Below are 18880 nucleotides of genomic sequence, written 5' to 3' on the forward strand. Positions count from 1 at the left end.
CCAGATCTAACATCCACTCACACATAAATGAATAATATTCTAAATAAAATCCAACTTTTGCAGTGTTTTCAGCTTTTTTTTTCATCTACTGGCATCACAAAAAGAGCTTTGTGCTGCTCAACCTTGTCTGGATCATAGCGCAAGGGGAAAAAAAAGTGCCATTCAGTCATTAACTTTGCCTCAATGCATTCATTGTGCTATTTATTGTACTATCAACAGAGCAGCCTGCTTCATGTGGTGAAGAATAAATTCTCCTCCCATTTCCTCCTCTCGAACCTTTTCTTATAATTATGCATTTGCAGTAACTTTGACAAGATTTCTGTGGCGATTGCATACCACATTACTACATTTTGGTATTACAACATCTGTTTCTATCTTCTGCAGCTTCCTCCATCATGACTCATATTTGTGTGCTCTCCCTTTTGTAACCCTCCTCCCCATCTTCATTTTAGGTCGTGTTAAGCATTTCCTCTTTCCCCATCAGTGCACACATGCAGCAAACACATTCTGAATAGGCTGGTTATTCTCGATTGCCAAAGACATGAAGGGACAGAGTAGTAGAAGAGGAGGTAGACAGGGTGGGAGCATGCAACACGACGATGTCAACTATCTTTCAGAGAGCCACACCTCAGTTTCCTGAAAAGGGTTTTGCATAAATGTTTAAACGCTTCAAGTTCACCATCATGTTCCTCCTGTCAGAGGCCTCACATGGTGCTAGTGGTGACCGAGGACAGATCATCTCCAGATCAGGTTAGTGGAGGAAGTTTGGGGTTTTGTCTTTACGGTCAAAGTGGTCTGACTTTTGAGATGCTTTGTTTTCACTAGTTCTTTTTAAATCTCTGTCTATATGATAAATTGCACAGAATCCGTGTGTCAGGCTGTCAGTTTTATAAATTTGATCATTTATAGTATATTAGTATCGTCTTTGCACCAGTCAGTAGGCAGAACAGCACCACTGCCAACATTAATCTTTCACCACATCCTGTGCAGCTCATGTTCGTGTCTCACTTTAGAGGCTCAGTTGAGGAAAAACAGCAACAAAAAAAATGGTCATAGGATGTAGCTGTTACCATACTTTCAGGCTGAAAAATGCTCTCCACCACCAGATCTTTAATCTGGAGGAGAAATTGAATGATCACATTGAATTATTAAAGAGATTTATCAGATTCCAGAAGTCACGAATTCTGATGTTGTTGATCAAAAAATGGAAAATAGATGGTAGCACCAGTGATATTTATACACAAACCTTTACGAACTAGTGCTACTGACAAATAAAAAACAACAAAGAGACCAATGGAAATAAGAGTCTGGCAATGAAAGTATGCTACAGATAAGCACTAAATGAAAACTGTCAGGAAGAGATATATTTTTGATAAACTTTAGAACTGAGGATTATAAATCCTAAATTCCATCATTTTCGCAGAAAGAAAATGGTTCTGGTTGGTCATTGTGGATTAGAACTTACAAGATTGCAGGAGATGTTGCAGTGGAGATCTGCTGGAAGAGCTGGTTCACAATTCACAGCTTTTTGCCAGAAAAAAGGTGAAACTCCTCCAAAATTAAGCCGTTGTCAAAGCAGAGTCTAATTTGTTCGATAACAAAGGAAACGTAAGCAAAGAAAAAGCCCAGTTACATTAAAAAACAACCTGTAGTAGCTAAGAAAAGGCACTACGATTAAATAAAAAGCCATGTTGCATTCCCAATATTTTATCAAGAAACTTTTGGAGCAAAATTAAGATCAGAATTTAACCAATCACAGATGTTCTCAGTCCACAGGGACGGCAGCTTCAGTTCCGCCTACAGAGAGCTCACAGCGCAAAAACCTTTAGAAGGGACTTTAGAACATGCAGGTCTGGTGGTTAAATCACATTAATGATTACAGATCATAAATCCTGATGCCCAGGAGATCAAACATGGCGTGTCGATCCCATATTGAATGATAATGAATGATTTTAACAAGCATAGAGATTGTGTATTTCAGTTAGAAATAGCAGGAACCTACATATAAACATACACATTCAAACAATAGAAGGAATCTGAAACATGTTTAGGAGAAAACCTCTCTGTGTGTTGTTTTGTGAATGTGACAGAAAGATGTTGTGCATTTATCCTCCATCTACACTCTGATTCCAAAATGTTTTCTACAAAACTGAAGCTGCAGGAGGACAGAGTCTTGAACTACTGGGAGTTTTGATGATGCTACAGTTCCTTAATTTTAAGTTTCTAAGTGGTTTAGTTCTCACCTATGTATAAAGTTCTGTGTATTTGGAGGAGAGGATCAGGAGGTCAAACAAGGATAGCAATCTTCTTTAGGGCGGTGTCTCCAAGAGAGCATTAAATTCTCTTGTGGGTGTAAACATCAACATGATTATTGCCTGATGCAGAGAAGGGATGTTTCAAATGGATCAAAGTCTGTGTTGGCGTCATTCTCCAATGGTCTTCTAACAAATTTAAAGCTGGGTCCTGGAGTTTACTGCTTGGTACAGTATAAAGAATTTTCATTCAAATCTGGATGCCTTTGTGTTGCAGATTTACATATTATAAAGATGAATGGCGCAACTTGTAAAATCTATTTTTACACTTTTGTACGTGCAGTTAGTGATGTTTGGTTCCAGTTATGCTTAACTTGTAATCAGACAGTGTGAAACATCGCATAGCAGCCATTTGCTTTACCTGCTGGAGCCATGAAAAATACTTACAAAGGATGTTGAGACAGACCGTAGCAGCTTACAGTTTGATGGAAGTTCAGTTTTGCTTTGTCACTTGCTGCAGTATTAAAATGAACAGTGTGGAGCAAACCTACGAGTGGGCTAAAGCAATTTTAGCAAAGAATTCTGCTGTAGAAAAGTGGAGTACATCATTTTGAAGATTGTATTTGAAAGGTAAACATGAACGGACGCAGAATTTAGATCCCAAGTATATATTATAGCATCCTGTCATGCTTTATATGATGTTAAGTTTTGATCTGCAAATAGAAAACTCTCTAGATGTTATGGTTTCAGTGAGGCTCAGGAATGAGGAGGAGAATGAATGAGCTCAAAAGACAATTTACAGAATTCACAGATAACTACAAACAGGGCCGGAAGACTTGTTCAGTTAATGACGCTAAATAATGGTGACGCAGAAATAAACCCAACTCGAGGCCCTCTAGAGGTCTGGCAGAGTACATGGAAACACAACATCATAACTAACCCACTTTAGGTAACACCTAGGTAGGAGAGTGTAATTCTAGAATAACGAGAATACAAATAATCGAGTCCAGAACAGGTAATCAGTAATACAAGACGAGGTTAACGAATCGAAATACCAGATTATACTGGAGAACAGAGAACACACCGAATGATTACACTCAGCACGATATTACAAGAAATACTAGAGCATGAAGAATCTAACTCGAAACTGGCGAACCAGTAAACTACAAAAGTGACTATACTCAAAACGGACTCAAATATGCTAATACCAAAACTAGAAAAACTAGTGCTAGTCTGGAAAGCTCGTGCCATGACTTAGCTTGACTGACAGTGGTAGCAAGGGAATAGGAAACCAGGCAATTGTCAAGATGTGGGGGGAAAGGAAGCAGGTGAAGCTCAGCGTAGGTGGCTGTTTGTTCCAGAGGCTGCGGCAGGTTTGGGGTGAAGGAATCCAGAAGCTGGAGGGGACAGACCTAGTGAGTTCCAGGAGTTGACACTGGAAGGAAACAGAGCTGCCAGGGTTTTGGTGATCCAGGTGAAACGGGAGCAGGTGGCCACAGACAGAATCCAGACTAGGAGGAAACACAAAGACAAGTTACCAGGAGTTTCAGGATTCAGAGGCCGGCGTGAACAGTGCAGAGACTGATTACGAATTCTTCACGGTCCGGCACAGAATGACGAGCTGAGTCAGGTTTTATTGTAGAAGAGGTGAGTTCTGATTGGCTCGGCTCCACCTGCTCCCGCTTCTGCTGATGCTGATTATGGATAGGAATCACCTGCCACCACAGCCTCAGAGATGAGCACACCTAAAAGACAGAAAGGGTGGGGAAAAGGGAGAGCCCTATCTGGAGCCTGCATGGGCAGGACTGACACTAGACAATAGAAATGTAGTAACGTTGATAACTAGTATGAGAATAAAAGTCCCTAAAGTTGCTAACAGGCCCACAGATCGAGTGTTTATTTTCTCATTACACCTCTATTATTACTTACTGCACCTTTTCTGCTGTATTCCGCAGATTACCCTAAAAATTAGTGATCATGTAAACCAGCTACTTTATTCATTTCTTGGTGCACTCTTTGCTTACTTTTTTCCTTTCAGTAAACTTACTAAAACATGTCTTTTATTCTATAGTTTCATATATGTTCTTTGTGAGTCTGAGTACTTCTCTCTCAGTTCCTCATATATTCTGTGAAACTATAGTTTCTAGTCTTGTTGCACTGTCATGCTTTCTGTTCATCTTTAGAATTTCCCATTTCACAATATATGTTCTGAAGAGAAAACACACTCACACACATGTACAGAAGTTAACACAAAAAATGCATTTTTTAGACAAAAAAAGGGATTTAAAAAAAAATGATATCCAGTGGCATAATATTCAATTTCAATTTTAGACTTTAGTCTATTTATTACTTGAAAGATTTTCTCTACTGCAATTATTTGATCTCTCACCAGCTGGTCTTTAACTCATTTTTTTGTCATCCGCCCATCTATATCAAATATCATAAATATTTTGTGTATAACTAGTGACTGAAAGACACCTTTGCACTGATAGTGAAGTTTATTGTTGTCTGCAGTTGTGTCTCTCTCTTTATGCTCTCTTTGTTTGGTCCATACAGGGAAAAGGAAGCTTTTACACAAGTTTCACTAGAGACATGCTGAGCAGAGGAATAACATGGTCTCTGATCTGAACAGGTGAACTCCATGAAAGCTGAGAGTCTCAAGCGGAACTGGATCTGACCTGATGGTGAGGCTTCAATACAATGAGTCATTATTGTCCCAGACACAAAGGATGATGCCAACTATCTGTGAATTATATCTAAAAATCTAGTATCATTTTCTGCTCTTGTTTCTAAAGCTTCTTTCTGAGTTGAGTTGAACTATTGGTCACTTATGAACAGACCTAATACAGACCTCTGAGGAAGTTAGTTTAATTTAAATGTCTTTACTTCACACCTCAAAACTTCTGTGACTTTTTCTGCAAGGGAAACATCCTAACTGTCACACCTCAAGAGTCTCAGTTTGAGATATGCATCATATTTTTTCCCCTGACAGAAAAAAGTCACACTCAGCAGCTGTGTTGTTTCTGTTTGTCAGGCTCCAATAGCAACCTGAAGTAGATTTTTAAAGATAGCAGCCCAAAAAATAATGGAAAGTTGTGCTGAATTGACACTATTTCTTCAAAAGAGAAAGTCACAAAAACCTCATATCATTCTTGTTCTATCTTATGACAGGGGTCTTTTAACACTAAAAAAACTGTACACACTTCGATGAAGAGGTGCCTCCTCCTCTCAATCCTCTGCATTTTGTTGCTGTGCATTTTCAATGGATGGTCGAGAACCTTAAGAGTGAATCCTTCAGCCTTCAGCAGCAGCAGAAACGTGACCATCCTGCTGTGGCACTATCCCTTCAACAGGTCAGCAAGCCTGAAGGGTGATGCGTGCTGGGATATGTACCACATCCCTCACTGTCGCCTGGTGGACCAGCACTCCATGTTCTCCTCGGCCGACGTGGTTGTCTTCCACAACAGGGAGCTGATACAGGGCTCCCAGAAGCTGCCCACCGACCAGCCTCGTCCACGGGGCCAGAGGTGGGCCTGGATGACCCTGGAGGCCCCGCCTCACAATGGAAACTTGTATCCGTTTGCAAACATCTTCAACATGACCATCACCTACAGGAGGGATGCTGATATCACTGTTCCCTATGGAGAGCTGCTACCTAAAGAGGATGAAGGACGTCTGGTGGAAGACAACCTTCAGGAAAAGACCACTCTGATCTGCTGGGTGGTCAGCAACTACAAAAGCCACCACAAAAGAAGCCAAGTGTACAGTGAGCTCAACGCCATAGTTCCTGTGAAGGTCTACGGGCGATGGACACAGATACCCCTCGACTCCTCAGGCCTCCTACCTACAATCTCTCACTGCTACTTTTATCTGGCTTTTGAGAACTCAGTCTCCAAAGATTATATCACAGAGAAGCTGTGGTATAATGCTTATGAAAGCGGAGCTGTGCCCGTCGTCCTGGGAGCGTCGTTAAGTGATTACAAAGCTGTGGCTCCACCTCATTCGTTCATCCATGTCGACGAGTTTGCATCAGTGAGAGAATTGGCAAATTATCTACAAGAGCTGGCAAAGGACAAGAAACGCTACGCTGAATATCTGACGTGGAAACAACATTGGAAAGTGAAACAGAACAGAGATTGGACAGAGAGACTGTGTAAGATCTGCGCACAGTTCGACAGTTTACCTCAGTACAAGGTTTACTCAGACCTGGAGGCCTGGGACAAAACCACTTCAGCTTGAATGGTTGCCATTGATGGTGACAAAGACAAACTGCTGCTTTTACTGTGTTTTTGACACATTAACAGGAATCACCACCACATCCTCTGCATTACTTCTAAGTACTGATAGCTATATTGAAGTCAGTAGAAACAGGAAGGAGAATGGTTTTAAAGGGTGAAAAAAGTAAATATTCTCAAGTCGCTTGTCCATATATATATATATATATATATATATATATATATATATATATATATATATATATATATATATATATATATATATATATATATATATATATATATATATGTTGAAGTTCTGCTTTTAATGGCGTTGGTGATACATTCCTTGAGATGATTTATGTATTTATGTCTCTTATCTTCACCTGATACACCATGGCCTTCAAGTGTCCCCAAAGATAACGTCAAACACGTCTTCTAGGGTATCTGAAACATAAAAAAATATACATTATCATTATACATTTTCCTATGTATAGAAACTTACAGCCCACCCTGTAGATGCACACAACAACTAGCATACTGTAACTACTTCATATTAACAACAATGACCAAGTGATGCACTGGCATTCGAATCTCTAGCACTTTATACCTGACCTCTGTAGCAATGATAGAAACATTCAGTGACTTTCTTGCTGGGAGTTATATGTAATAATAATATCACTCTCAGGCCTGCATGGTAAACCCACAGCTGTTTAACTTCCCTTAGCACAGATTGGAAACGATTCTATAGACCGATTCTGTAAGAAACTATGAAATGCATGAGTTTAATAAACTAGAGCAGCTTTAAGATCGCTGGCAGGCAAATTTCTTTTTGACAGAACCAGGTTTATCTTGTATTCAATTAAAATACAACCATTAGAGGTCCAGTATGTAAGATTTAGGGGGGATCAATTGGCAGAAACAGAACTTAACACTCATAGTTGTGTTTTCTTTCATGTATAGTCACATAAAGAATTGCTTTCTACTTGCTACCTATAAGACTTTATATCTACAGAAGGAGCACAACCTTTAGATGCCACCATGTTGCACTACCATGTTTCTGCTGACCCAGAAAAGAAGAACCGAGTTCTGACTCTAGAGAAGGCCCTTCATATTTCTAGAAAAGGAGGTTTAAATGACTCGCACTACCAGATACCACTAAATGCAACTTAATGCAACTCACTGGACCTTCATACTTGAAGAAAAAAGACAAGGTTGCATTTGGTTCATGTTCATCTTCCTTGCAATTAGAAGGATCTTTATTGGATCATCTGAAAATAATAACAATGATAAAGTAAAATCCTTTTACATGGCTTATCTTTTGCTAACAGGAGTCTCCAGCTCTGCACTAATACAGCTGTAGTGTCCGTGTTTAACAGAAAAATCTGCATATCCTTTGAATCTAACCAATCATCTTCTCATAATGCTCTATAGCATTCAAATAGTGAAATGTTGATTCGTTTTTAAAAAACAATGTTTGATTCCATTATCTCCTGGACTTTATTTGATTTTGATGGCTTTGGTTTCATTTGGTCTGTTAACCGTCTTCATTTCATGCCTTTCTTTAATTACTAATAAAAAAAAACATGGTTTACCATCAGAGTCTGTGTGGATTACTATGAAGTACTCGAGACATAAACATAGCTCAACTTCTCCAATCATATGTAAAACAGACATTTCCATGTACGGTAGCTAACATGCCAGCATGCATGTAATCTGCAAATATCACTTTTACTTCTCCTGTCTTCACTTCTGCAGTTACAGTTGCCAACCATAGAATATGCACACATTAAACTACTAATGCACAATGGCACAATTCACTTTTGATGGGAAGTACTAAAAAAACGCTCAAGAATTCAGTAGATTGCATTTACACAAAAAAAAATTGTAAAGGAGAAAAAAAAGTCAAATTTACTTGATGCAGATGAACATTAAGGTTTCGGGTGTTTTAAGTGAAAACATGTCGTTGTTGCTGATATTAATATATTAATCCATTTACATTCTCACTAATGTCACTAAAAACTAATAGCTGGAGTCTAACCATTCTGATTGCACTCTTATGGTAAATATTTAAGTCAGGAGCATCAACTCAAAAGGCAAGATGAGCCAACAGTTAATACTGAAAACAAACTGAGTCGTAAAATTGAAAAATATTATGAAAGTATGAGTGAGAACTCTGAGGATGAATTCCTGACATTTATCAGTTCTAAAAATGATCATCCAAGTAAAAAATAACTTCATAAAATCCAACTAGCACACAGACGTGACTTTCAGTGTTATTCAACATTAACACAAAACCCTACAATTACAACGAAATGAAGTAAAGATATACAAATACTGACGGCAAAAAAATTGCATTGAATCAAACCAAACCCCATTAATGTTCCAAGTATTCAAAGAAGTCAACAACAATAACCATAAGGGGAAAAATTAAAAAGATTGTACCCAACATTAAAAAAGTAATTTTGTGCACATACAAAGAGAACAATGGAAAGGAGAGTCTGATTTGTTCAATAACAAAGGAAACGTAAGCTTCACCCGGAGTTAAGCGCATGCACCACAACTCTGAAAAGCCAGTATCAATGGAGCGCCGATTCGACGAGTCACCATGGCAACGGGGAAGCGGAGGGCTGCACCGCTTGAATTGGAAATCTTAATGCGCTTATATAGCGAGTTTGAGCACGTTTTTAGAAAGAAGTGCAGCACCTGCAGCTGCAAAAGAGAGAGAGACGGCGTGGGAGAACATTGCTGCCCGGGTCAAGGCGGAAGTTTAAGACAAAATACTATAAATCAGTGTAGATTTTTTTTGAACATTCACAATAATGCAAACAATTACAGGTTAAAGACCCAATAAAATGTTCTGAAGTGTAAGTGTTAAGCATAACAGCGAAATCTTTCAACCACAAGTGTCATGTACTGCTTCCACACATCAGACAAACAGCTATATGCTTGAACAACATATGCACACTGTGGAAACACTCACAGTAGAAGTTTTTTTTTTGCAAAGACCGAACCTTGGGCAACATTTTCAGAACATCCAGCTCAAGAAACAGCTTCTGAAACACTTCAAATGTGTATTTCAGTTTCGGTGGGTAACTCAAGTTCATGGCGTAGATTAAGCCCATGAGCAGAGGGCAAGCCTTTGCCACAGTTTTGCAGTTATCCAGAACCTGTTTTCCCTCGACGATGACTGACACATGGGCAGTATTGTGGCCTTCCTGTGGTGCATTTCCACTGATGACAAGGATCTTGAGGACATGATGAGCAGAGTCTTCTTCACCTACATCCTGTGAAAAACATGCGTTTTAGTGCTCAGGAGTCAATATTATATACAGTGTTTTAACAATCCTATCCGCTTTTCTGATTCAAAACTACACATCTTACACTTCCATCTCATGTTGAGGTACCTGTGAAATAAATTAAAGATGTCGTAACTAAACCATATTGGTGTCATTAAAAATTTCAATTTAAACCTTGAGCAGCACTACTTTGATCTTACCTTGTGTAAGCTGTTAGTCATTAGTCTAAACCACAAAACTGTTTGATAATATTTGTTGATAATGTTTTTTTAAAAAACAAAACACTCAAAATCAACTAATTTTTTTTTTACTACTAACAATTATTCATCTGTGTCTTTACTTTAAACTAACCTAAACAAAACTACAACTTTCAAAATAAAAACTTGAGGGTAAATTTTTTTTTTAATGTTTTCTTTCTTCACTGTTTTCCGACTCGCTGGACATTGTTTAGGAAATCCATTATCCAACTATTTTAAATCATCAATAATTAACAAAACTCAACAAAAGGCAGAACTGCCATTTACAGATTCAAATCACATATTGCAAATGACATTATCAGTATTACTGAAATGTTACCTTCACAGTCTGGCGTCTTTGTTGGTGCAAGCTGCTGCTATTACACACTGACAGGACACTGCTTCTTAGACTCTGACTGCAGTAACTTACTGTTGATGTCTGGAATAAACAACAACATTATAGTGACATATCAACTCAAAATAGATTGAGAAAGAGTGACAGCCGGCCAGTTCGTGAAAATAGCATCGGCATGACAGTTCACAGAAATGTCAGATCCATATGAAGCAGGTCAGGTACGCATAAGAGCAACTAGGTTAAAAGTTGTTTCGCAACCAACATGCCCACGCGTGCACAAGTGTTGTAATTACAGGGTGAAGACGCATCGGATTGGACGAAGACTGAAGACACGAGCGGGAGCAACGTTAGCCTAGACCAGTGTTTCTCAAATAGTGGGGCGCGCCCCCCTAGGGGGGCGCAGAGGCATATCAAGGGGGGCGCGGGCGACTGGGAGGAAAAGGTCCTTCACCACGGAACTAGTTAGCTGAACTATTGTTTTAACGTCGGCCTGTTTTTCGCGGCGTACAACAATACTGAAATTGTGCTGGCCCCATAGACTGTATATGCCATAGATATAAAAATATATATATATCTTAATAATAATAATGATCTTCTGTATATACCTATGGTACATGCACTGGCCGTTCAGACTCCGAAGTACAGACTCCTGAGAACGGGAGAACGCATCGTTAATGTGCAGTCAGAACACCAGCGTACTTGATCACGTCACGTACTCAGCTCATCTCCTCCGATTATTTTTACCAGCAATGTCAAACATACGGCCTGTGGGCCAAAACCGGCCCACCAGACGGTCCATTTCGGCCCGCGGGACGACTTTACAAATGATAAAAATTACAACAACATTAACTGTAAATTTGTAAAGCTGTAAATTTAAAATAATTTCTAGAACTTGACAAGTTGTTCTGATCATGAAGTAAATGTTCAGTTCCAGATACCTGTGACTGAATGTTTTGTGTTTTTGTAGATAAACTGTTATCTGGCAGCTACAATGCATGTGTAAATGATGAACTGAGGCATAATAGGCTACTGTTGAAACTGAACTTGTTTTCCTTAAGAAATTTCAGGTTCATAATATTTTGTAAAAAGATAGTTCATTAAATGTGAATATTTTCAGAATGTACTTTTTTGAACTAAAACAAAGGGGAAAAGTTGGAGCTGTGGTTATTTATAGGTTATTATGCTGTGATTTTACTCTCGGGGCCCACTGGAGATCAGATTGGATTTATGTGGTCCCTGGACTAAAATGAGTTTGACACCCCTGATGTTTACTGTGAAAAACAACAAAATGGAATCAGATAAAATAACACAGCCCTGCATATTCATGTTTTCACAGTTTTTATATATATATATATATATATATATATATATATATATATATATATATATATATATATATATATATATATATATATATATATATGTATATATGTATGTATATATATGTATATATGTATGTATATATATATATACACACACACACACACACACACACACACACACACACACAAAGTTATTGAGGGGGCACGAAAGTTTTTTGTCCTCCAAAGGGGGCCCGACAGAAAAAATTTGAGAACCACTGGCCTAGACCAATCAGATAGAAGCACATTTCCTCATATAAAACTCTGTATGATGTCACGTTTCCATTCCCTCTTGTAACGGCACTGGTAGACTAGACAACTACTGTTAGCTAGACCAAGTGGGAATCTGTATGCATACATTCTGATTATCCAATGCTACTAAATATTCTTAATTGAATATCTGTTTCTGAGTCTTCATTGATCCTGAGTAGTTCTTCAATAGCAATTAACGAACACGCCCGACACGCAGATTCGTCACGATCAGACCTGGATTTATGTCAGATAAAGATACCAGATAAAGAAGACCTCGCCGAAAAACGCCGGCATCATTACTTAATAAAGTCTATATCCATGTTAATATTATCTACAGACAGTAAAAAGAAACGTGCGGGCCGAAATAAAAAAAACACGTATTTTTCAAGTACGGTGAGAGGATTCGAAACCACGTAATCCAGCGGTAAAATTACAAGACCAACGTTTTACTCATTGTGCTACCAGTTAGCCGGACAAACATTCCGCTTCATCTACATAGAGCACTTTGATCCTGTCAGGTGTTTAACACCTGGTGATTGTTCAGGAAACACGCCCATGTCAACTGGGAATAGTCACAAGTGAACACAGGCTTCCTGGTTAAGAACGAGTCAGACAACTATTTATTGTCTCATCAAGAAAACCCACAACATAGAAGCACGTCCACTGCTGTGTTGTGGTGTTAGTTTGTGTGTTCAGTGGAACAGATCCAGAGCAGAACTTCTTTTTTTTTTTTTGTCTGCATTTGTTCTCATTGTTTAACTCCACAAAAGAGGTGTCAACAATGTATGAGATTGATGCATATTTTAGTCTTGCAGCCAAATATTTTAATATTTAGTGCATGTGTGTGACCATCACCAGCCCTCCCTGAAAGCTAAGCAGATATTCTTTATTAGAATTCCCTATTATGAGCCAGGGAGGGCAGTGCGACACCTCAGTGATGTGTGGGGGAAACAAAGACTGGACAGGACGAACAGGACGAACAGGACGAACAGGGATAGAAACTAACAGGCGGTGCTATTGTAATTAAAGATTGTAAGGTGGTGTGTTATTCCCAACTACTAACTGTCCATCAATAAAACACAAAGAAAGAAAAAATTAATTAAAAAAAGAAAACCAACACAAAAGAAAAAGAGATTCAATAAATAAATAAACAAGCAGTACTGAGCACCATAATTGTGGAGCAGAACTTCGAGCTTAACTCGGGTTTGTTCTCAGAAACACTCAGACCCTCAGCAGCCTCCCATCAGAACAACATGCAGCACAGCATTAGCTTGATTTGCTAAAATACATCGGAACAAACTGAGACCACGTTGTTTAAACTAGTCACTCAGAAAACAATAAAAACTCGTTCAGTCATCCACGTCCTAAACGTCATTCAGAGCACTTTAACCACTGATAATATTTTTTTAAAAGGAAGTAAAGGGATTCGATCTGGTCAAAACAAACAACGGTTTATTCGTTCTACACAGTGAGCCATAAGCACCTATTGGAGGTATTGAAGTAGACTACAGTCACATTTGAACGTTACACCTATAGATATTCCTGCTGGACACTGAAGATATTGTGCTGCCATATTTGTGTATTTAGCCTACATGTACTCTAAGGTGGATTAGGAACATGTCATTAAGTCAGATACTGTCAAACACCACAATTCACTCTAGTCTTCCTCTGCGACATCTTTAAAACTATCTTCTGCCATTTCTAAACCAGCCAGGGTGTTTGGGAAGACACAAATCACACAAATACATTATGACATGATATAAAAAAACTTCCATTTGCAAAGAACCGCAGCGCAACACACAATATCTGCTGGGATGTTAGAGCGCGACTGCGGTTGGTGATGTTGTAAATGTAAGGACGGATTAGGTTGTATGTAGATTATGGACTGTGAGGTGAAACGGTACCGCTCAAAAAGATAATTGTCCGGAAATGCGAGAACATCCATGCGCGGTCTGATAACAATCTCCCGACGAATATTTAATTCTCTGCGCAGTAATGCTGCTCCTTCATCCACTGCATCGCTCATAAAAGGACATGACATTTACAGACGGCAGAACTAGACTTCGCCTAAACTTGTCTGACGACTGAATGAATGAGGAAATCAAATAGCGTGTAACTGAAAGAGGGTGGAGACAGAGAGAAGCTCCTGAGGAAAAACCTGGTCCCGACCAGGTTAGAGTCATAGAGTCTGATACTACGGGAAGTGACTGAGAGCTTCAGTTACCTCTCTTCGTGAAACAGGCTGGAGTTACCCCTCTTTCTCTGGTTTGTGTTACCTCCCTTTGTGAAACGGAAAACACTGAGTCTCCCTCATTTCAGGGTTAACAAACTCAGAGTTTTCACTAAACCTGCTTCGTGAAACGGACCCCTGGTGAACTCCATGAAAGCTGAGAGTCTCAAGCTCAACTGGATCTGACCTGATGGTAAGGCTTGAATACAATGAGTCATTATTGTCCCAGACACAAAGGATGATGCCAACTTGCTCTCATATTTAAGTGTTGATTGCTCACTATCTGTGAATTATATCTAAAAATCTAGTATCATTTTCTGCTCTTGTTTCTAAAGCTTCTTTCCGAGTTGAGTTGAACTATTGGTCACTGATGAACAGACCTAATACAGACCTCTGAGGAAGTTAGTTTAGTTTAACTCTTGTGTCGTCCTGAGGGTCAAAATTGACCCATTTTAAAGTTTGAAACTGTGGGAAAAAAGAATATTTTCACAGTGAAACTTCTGATGTCCACATTTTCAACATTTGTGGGAAATTGTTGAACATTTTTTGGCGGAAAAAAAGAAATGTTAAAAATGTTTCTGAAGAACATTCACATAAAAATCAACCAAAATCCAGCGAAATTTGCTGGATTTTGGTTGATTTTTATGTGAATGTTCCCAAAGAAAATATTAGACGTTTTACTGATATATATGTAATCACTTTAGATATTTTTAGGATTTTTTGGGAAGATTTTTACTAATTTGTTGAAAATATTTACAAGAATTTTCTTGCCAAATTTGGGGGATTTTTAAAAAATAAATTTTTTAAGGGAAACTTTTAAGGAATTATTGGAATTTTCTTCCTGAAGGTGTTTCAAATTTTCAAAAATTTGGGGAATTTTTTTTCTTAATTTTTGAATTTTTTTCAGACAAGGAAACAATATTTTTTGGTGCCCATAAATGAGGACAACAGGAGGGTTAAATGTACGGTGGCCGAGGGGTGCAAACGCAGCACAAAAACGGAACGCCCTGCAAGAGACAAAAACACCCACAAAAAAATAAATGCTGCAAGATAGAAAACACCTACAAAAGAGAAATGCTGCAGGAGACATAACACCTACCAAAATGAAACCCACTGCAAAACAGAAACGCACTGCAAATCAGAAACGCGCCACAAATAGGATAACACAATGGAGGGGATTCCACAACGGAAGTGCTCCAGGTCACTAGATGGCAGAGCTGAGTTTCAACACCAGAAACAGACAACGAGTGAATAAGAAAGTTGAAGTTGGAGGGAGAGACGACTCTAAAAGGTGTACCTTTCTCTTTCCTACGTTTTTACGTGTCTCTCAGATGTTGCTGTGAAAATACTTGTGTAGGTATAGTTGATTTACATAGCTGATTTTAGTGGGGTTGAGATTGTGAGTACTGTAACTAACACTATGGGACACACCAGGTGTGTGTGTTGCATTCATTTTAGTTTACATTCATTTAATTTAATCACTTTATGTGTATTTGAAGCAGTCCACAATTATCAGTGCTTCTCTTCTAGGCTGCCATGTCCCATGTGCGAGTCGTCCAGGTACCTTGTTAAATACCTGGTGTGTCCCAGAAATTAATGTTTGTTACAGTAACGTTAACACTACAAATTCACTTCTCACAACCCCAAGCCCACTAAAATCAGCTGTGTAAATCAGCAAAACCTACACAAGTATTTTCACAGTAGCATCTGAGGGCCACATGTAAAAACTTAGGAAAGACAAAAGTATACGTTTTCAAGTTGTCTCTCCAATTTCAGTAAGATTTAAACAACTTCGAGCCGCGTATTAGACCACTCTAAGCCACAAGTTAGAGTGGGAAAACCACGGCAAGCTGCGGATCAGGAACACCAGGGCAAGCTGCGGACTGGGAACACTACAAGGTGCAGCACAGAGGTGTCACTCCACGGAGTGGTGTTACTCCGTGGAGGGCCCTACAGCTCCCTAGTGGCTCCAACTTGTTTAATCCACCTATACCATGGTCCCAGAAAACTGAAAACATTAAAACAAATATTGAATGATTTTTCTAAACTTGCTAAATGTGCTTAAGTATAGGAACATTTCTTTGTTGTTCTACTACTTTTGTTTTTAGGTGTTAGCAAAAAATGTCAAGAGAAATGGAGAGACCCCCCATGTTTTTTTTAATTCACAACCCAAAAAACAACGAATAAATATTTCTATTTTTTATTTTTTTGCAGGTGTTTTGTCTCTTGAAGCATTTATCTTTTGTGTGTTTCTGTTTCGTAGTACGTTTCTGTTTGCCGTGCGTTTCTCTTGTGAAGCGCGTTCCTGTTTGCAGTGCGTTTCTGTTGTGAAGTGGTTTTCATTTTGGTAGGTGTTATGTCTCCTGCAGCATTTCTCTTTTGTAGGTGTTTTCTATCTTGCAGCATTTATTTTTTGTGGGTGTTTTTGTCTCTTGCAGGGCGTTACGTTTTTGTGCTGCGTTTGCACCCCTCGGCCACCGTATAAATGTCTTTACTTCACACCTTATAACTTCTGTGACTATTTTCCGTAAGGGGAAGAGTCCTAACTGTCACACCTTGGGAGTCTCAGTTTGAGATATGCATCTTATTATTTCCCCTTACGGAAAAAAGTCACACTCAGCAGCTGTGTTGTTTCTGTTTGTCAGGCTCCAATAGCAACCTGAAGTAGATTTTTAAAGACAGCAGCCCAAAAAATAATGGAAAGTTGTGCTTGAATGTATTCATCTACTTTTTTTGTGTTTGTAGAAAATGCATTTGTTTGTCTGGGGTGACAGAAATTGTAGCTAATTTTGCATCGTTTTCATCCCAAAGAAAGAAAAATAGCAAATAATATTAACTATACAATGCTATAATTTAAACAACCAGAAGCCTTAAGTCTGATACAGTTTGTACAACAGATTTCCTCTGTCATGTATTAACTTTCATTATGTAGACCAACAAGTGACACAAGTACTAATGACTCACAGGACTGAAGTTTGGGAAAATAAATCTTAATTTTAATACATCATGTTGCTGAGTTGACTGAATTGACGCTATTTCTTCAAAAGCCAAAGTCACAAAAACCTCATATCATTCTTGTTCTATTTTATTACAGGAGTCGGATAACACTAAAAAGACTGCACGCACTTTGATGAAGAGGTGCCTCCTCCTCTCCTTCCTCTGCATTTTATCACTGTGCATTTTCATTGGATGGTCAAGAAACTTAAGACTGAATCCTTTAGCCTTCACCAGCAGCACAAATGTGACTGTAATGCTGCAGGACCATCCCTTCAGCAGCAGAACAAATGTGACTGTCCTGCTGCAGGACCATCCCTTCAGCAGCAGCAGAAACATGACCATCCTGCTGTGGCACTATCCCTTCGGAGAGTCAGTGAGCATGAATGGTGATGCGTGCTGGGATATGTACCACATCCCTCACTGTCGCCTGGTGGACCAGCACTCCATGTTCTCCTCAGCCGATGTGGTTGTCTTCCACAACAGGGAGCTGATAGAAGGCACACAGAAGCTGCCCACCGACCAGCCTCGTCCACGGGGCCAGAGGTGGGCCTGGTTGTCCCTGGAGGCCCCGCCTCACAATGGAAACTTGGATCCGTTTGCAAACATCTTCAACATAACCATCTCCTACAGGAGGGATGCTGATATCACTGTTCCCTATGGAGAGCTGCTACCTAAAGAGGATGAAGGACGTCTGGTGGAAGACAACCTTCAGGAAAAGACCACTCTGATCTGCTGGGTGGTCAGCAACTACAAAAGCCACCACAAAAGAAGCCAAGTGTACAGTCAGCTCAACGCCATAGTTCCTGTGAAGGTCTACGGGCGATGGATACAGACACCCCTCGACTCCTCAGCCCTCCTACCTACAATCTCTCACTGCTACTTTTATCTGGCTTTTGAGAACTCAGTCTCCAAAGATTATATCACAGAGAAGCTGTGGTATAATGCTTATGAAAGCGGAGCTGTGCCCGTCGTCCTGGGAGCGCCGTTAAGTGATTACAAAGCTGTGGCTCCACCTCATTCGTTCATCCATGTCGACGAGTTTGCATCAGTGAGAGAATTGGCAAATTATCTACAAGAGCTGGCAAAGGACAAGAAACGCTACGCTGAATATCTGACGTGGAAACAACATTGGAAAGTGAAACAGAACAGAGACTGGACGGAGAGACTGTGTAAGATCTGCGCAGAGTTCGACAGTTTACCTCAGTACAAGGTTTACTCAGACCTGGAGGCCTGGGACAAAACCACTTCAGCTTGAATGGTTGCCATTGATGGTGACAAAGACAAACTGCTGCTTTTACAGTATTTTTGACACATTAACAGGAATCACCACCACATCCTCTGCATTACTTCTAATTAGTTCTGTTGCCTTATAAAGCATTTTGGTAATGTGCTGATAAAATATACTGATAGTTATATTGAAGTCAGTAGAAACAGGAAGGAGAATGGTTTTAAAGGGTGAAAAAAGTAAATATTCTCATGTCGCTTGTCCATATATATATATATATATATATATATATATATATATATATATATATATATATATATATATATATATATATATATATATATATATATATATATATATATATATATATACACATAAAAAATATACATTATCATTATACATTTTCCTATGTATAGAAACTTACAGCCCACCCTGTAGATGCACACAACAACTAGCATA

The 18880-nt window shown here is 39.1% G+C and overlaps 2 protein-coding genes and 1 long non-coding RNA gene across 9 annotated transcripts; 2 read left to right on the forward strand and 1 right to left on the reverse strand.

The window, feature by feature from the left end:
• Positions 1-500: 500 nt before the first annotated feature.
• LOC111571003 (fucosyltransferase 7 (alpha (1,3) fucosyltransferase)) lies at positions 501-6674 on the forward strand. Of its 7 annotated transcripts, none has more exons than XM_023274068.3 (3): positions 501-750; positions 4809-4936; positions 5424-6674. In XM_023274068.3, exons 2-3 carry the CDS (start codon positions 4934-4936, stop codon positions 6489-6491), a joined length of 1071 nt encoding a protein of 356 aa, XP_023129836.2. In that variant the 5' UTR covers positions 501-750; positions 4809-4933; the 3' UTR covers positions 6492-6674. The 7 variants fall into 7 exon arrangements, with proteins under 7 accessions (XP_023129836.2, XP_035805736.2, XP_035805738.2 ...); XM_035949843.2 differs by having other exon boundaries at positions 4885-4936; XM_035949845.2 differs by having other exon boundaries at positions 502-750; positions 5606-6674.
• Positions 6675-9445: 2771 nt separating this feature from the next.
• On the reverse strand, positions 9446-14129 carry LOC118470542 (uncharacterized). Its single transcript, XR_004847648.2, has 3 exons — positions 13874-14129; positions 10342-10440; positions 9446-9753 (listed from the first exon to the last, which is right to left on the reverse strand). It is a non-coding gene; the product is annotated as an uncharacterized LOC118470542 (long non-coding RNA).
• Positions 14130-14250: 121 nt separating this feature from the next.
• Positions 14251-18712, forward strand: LOC118469090 (alpha-(1,3)-fucosyltransferase 7-like). Its single transcript, XM_023274041.3, has 2 exons — positions 14251-14392; positions 17294-18712. Exons 1-2 carry the CDS (start codon positions 14390-14392, stop codon positions 18449-18451), a joined length of 1161 nt encoding a protein of 386 aa, XP_023129809.2. The 5' UTR covers positions 14251-14389; the 3' UTR covers positions 18452-18712.
• Positions 18713-18880: the final 168 nt, after the last annotated feature.

The sequence above is a fragment of the Amphiprion ocellaris genome, chromosome 17 (genome assembly GCF_022539595.1).
Source record: "Amphiprion ocellaris isolate individual 3 ecotype Okinawa chromosome 17, ASM2253959v1, whole genome shotgun sequence".
In the NCBI taxonomy this organism is placed as follows: Eukaryota; Metazoa; Chordata; class Actinopteri; family Pomacentridae; genus Amphiprion; species Amphiprion ocellaris.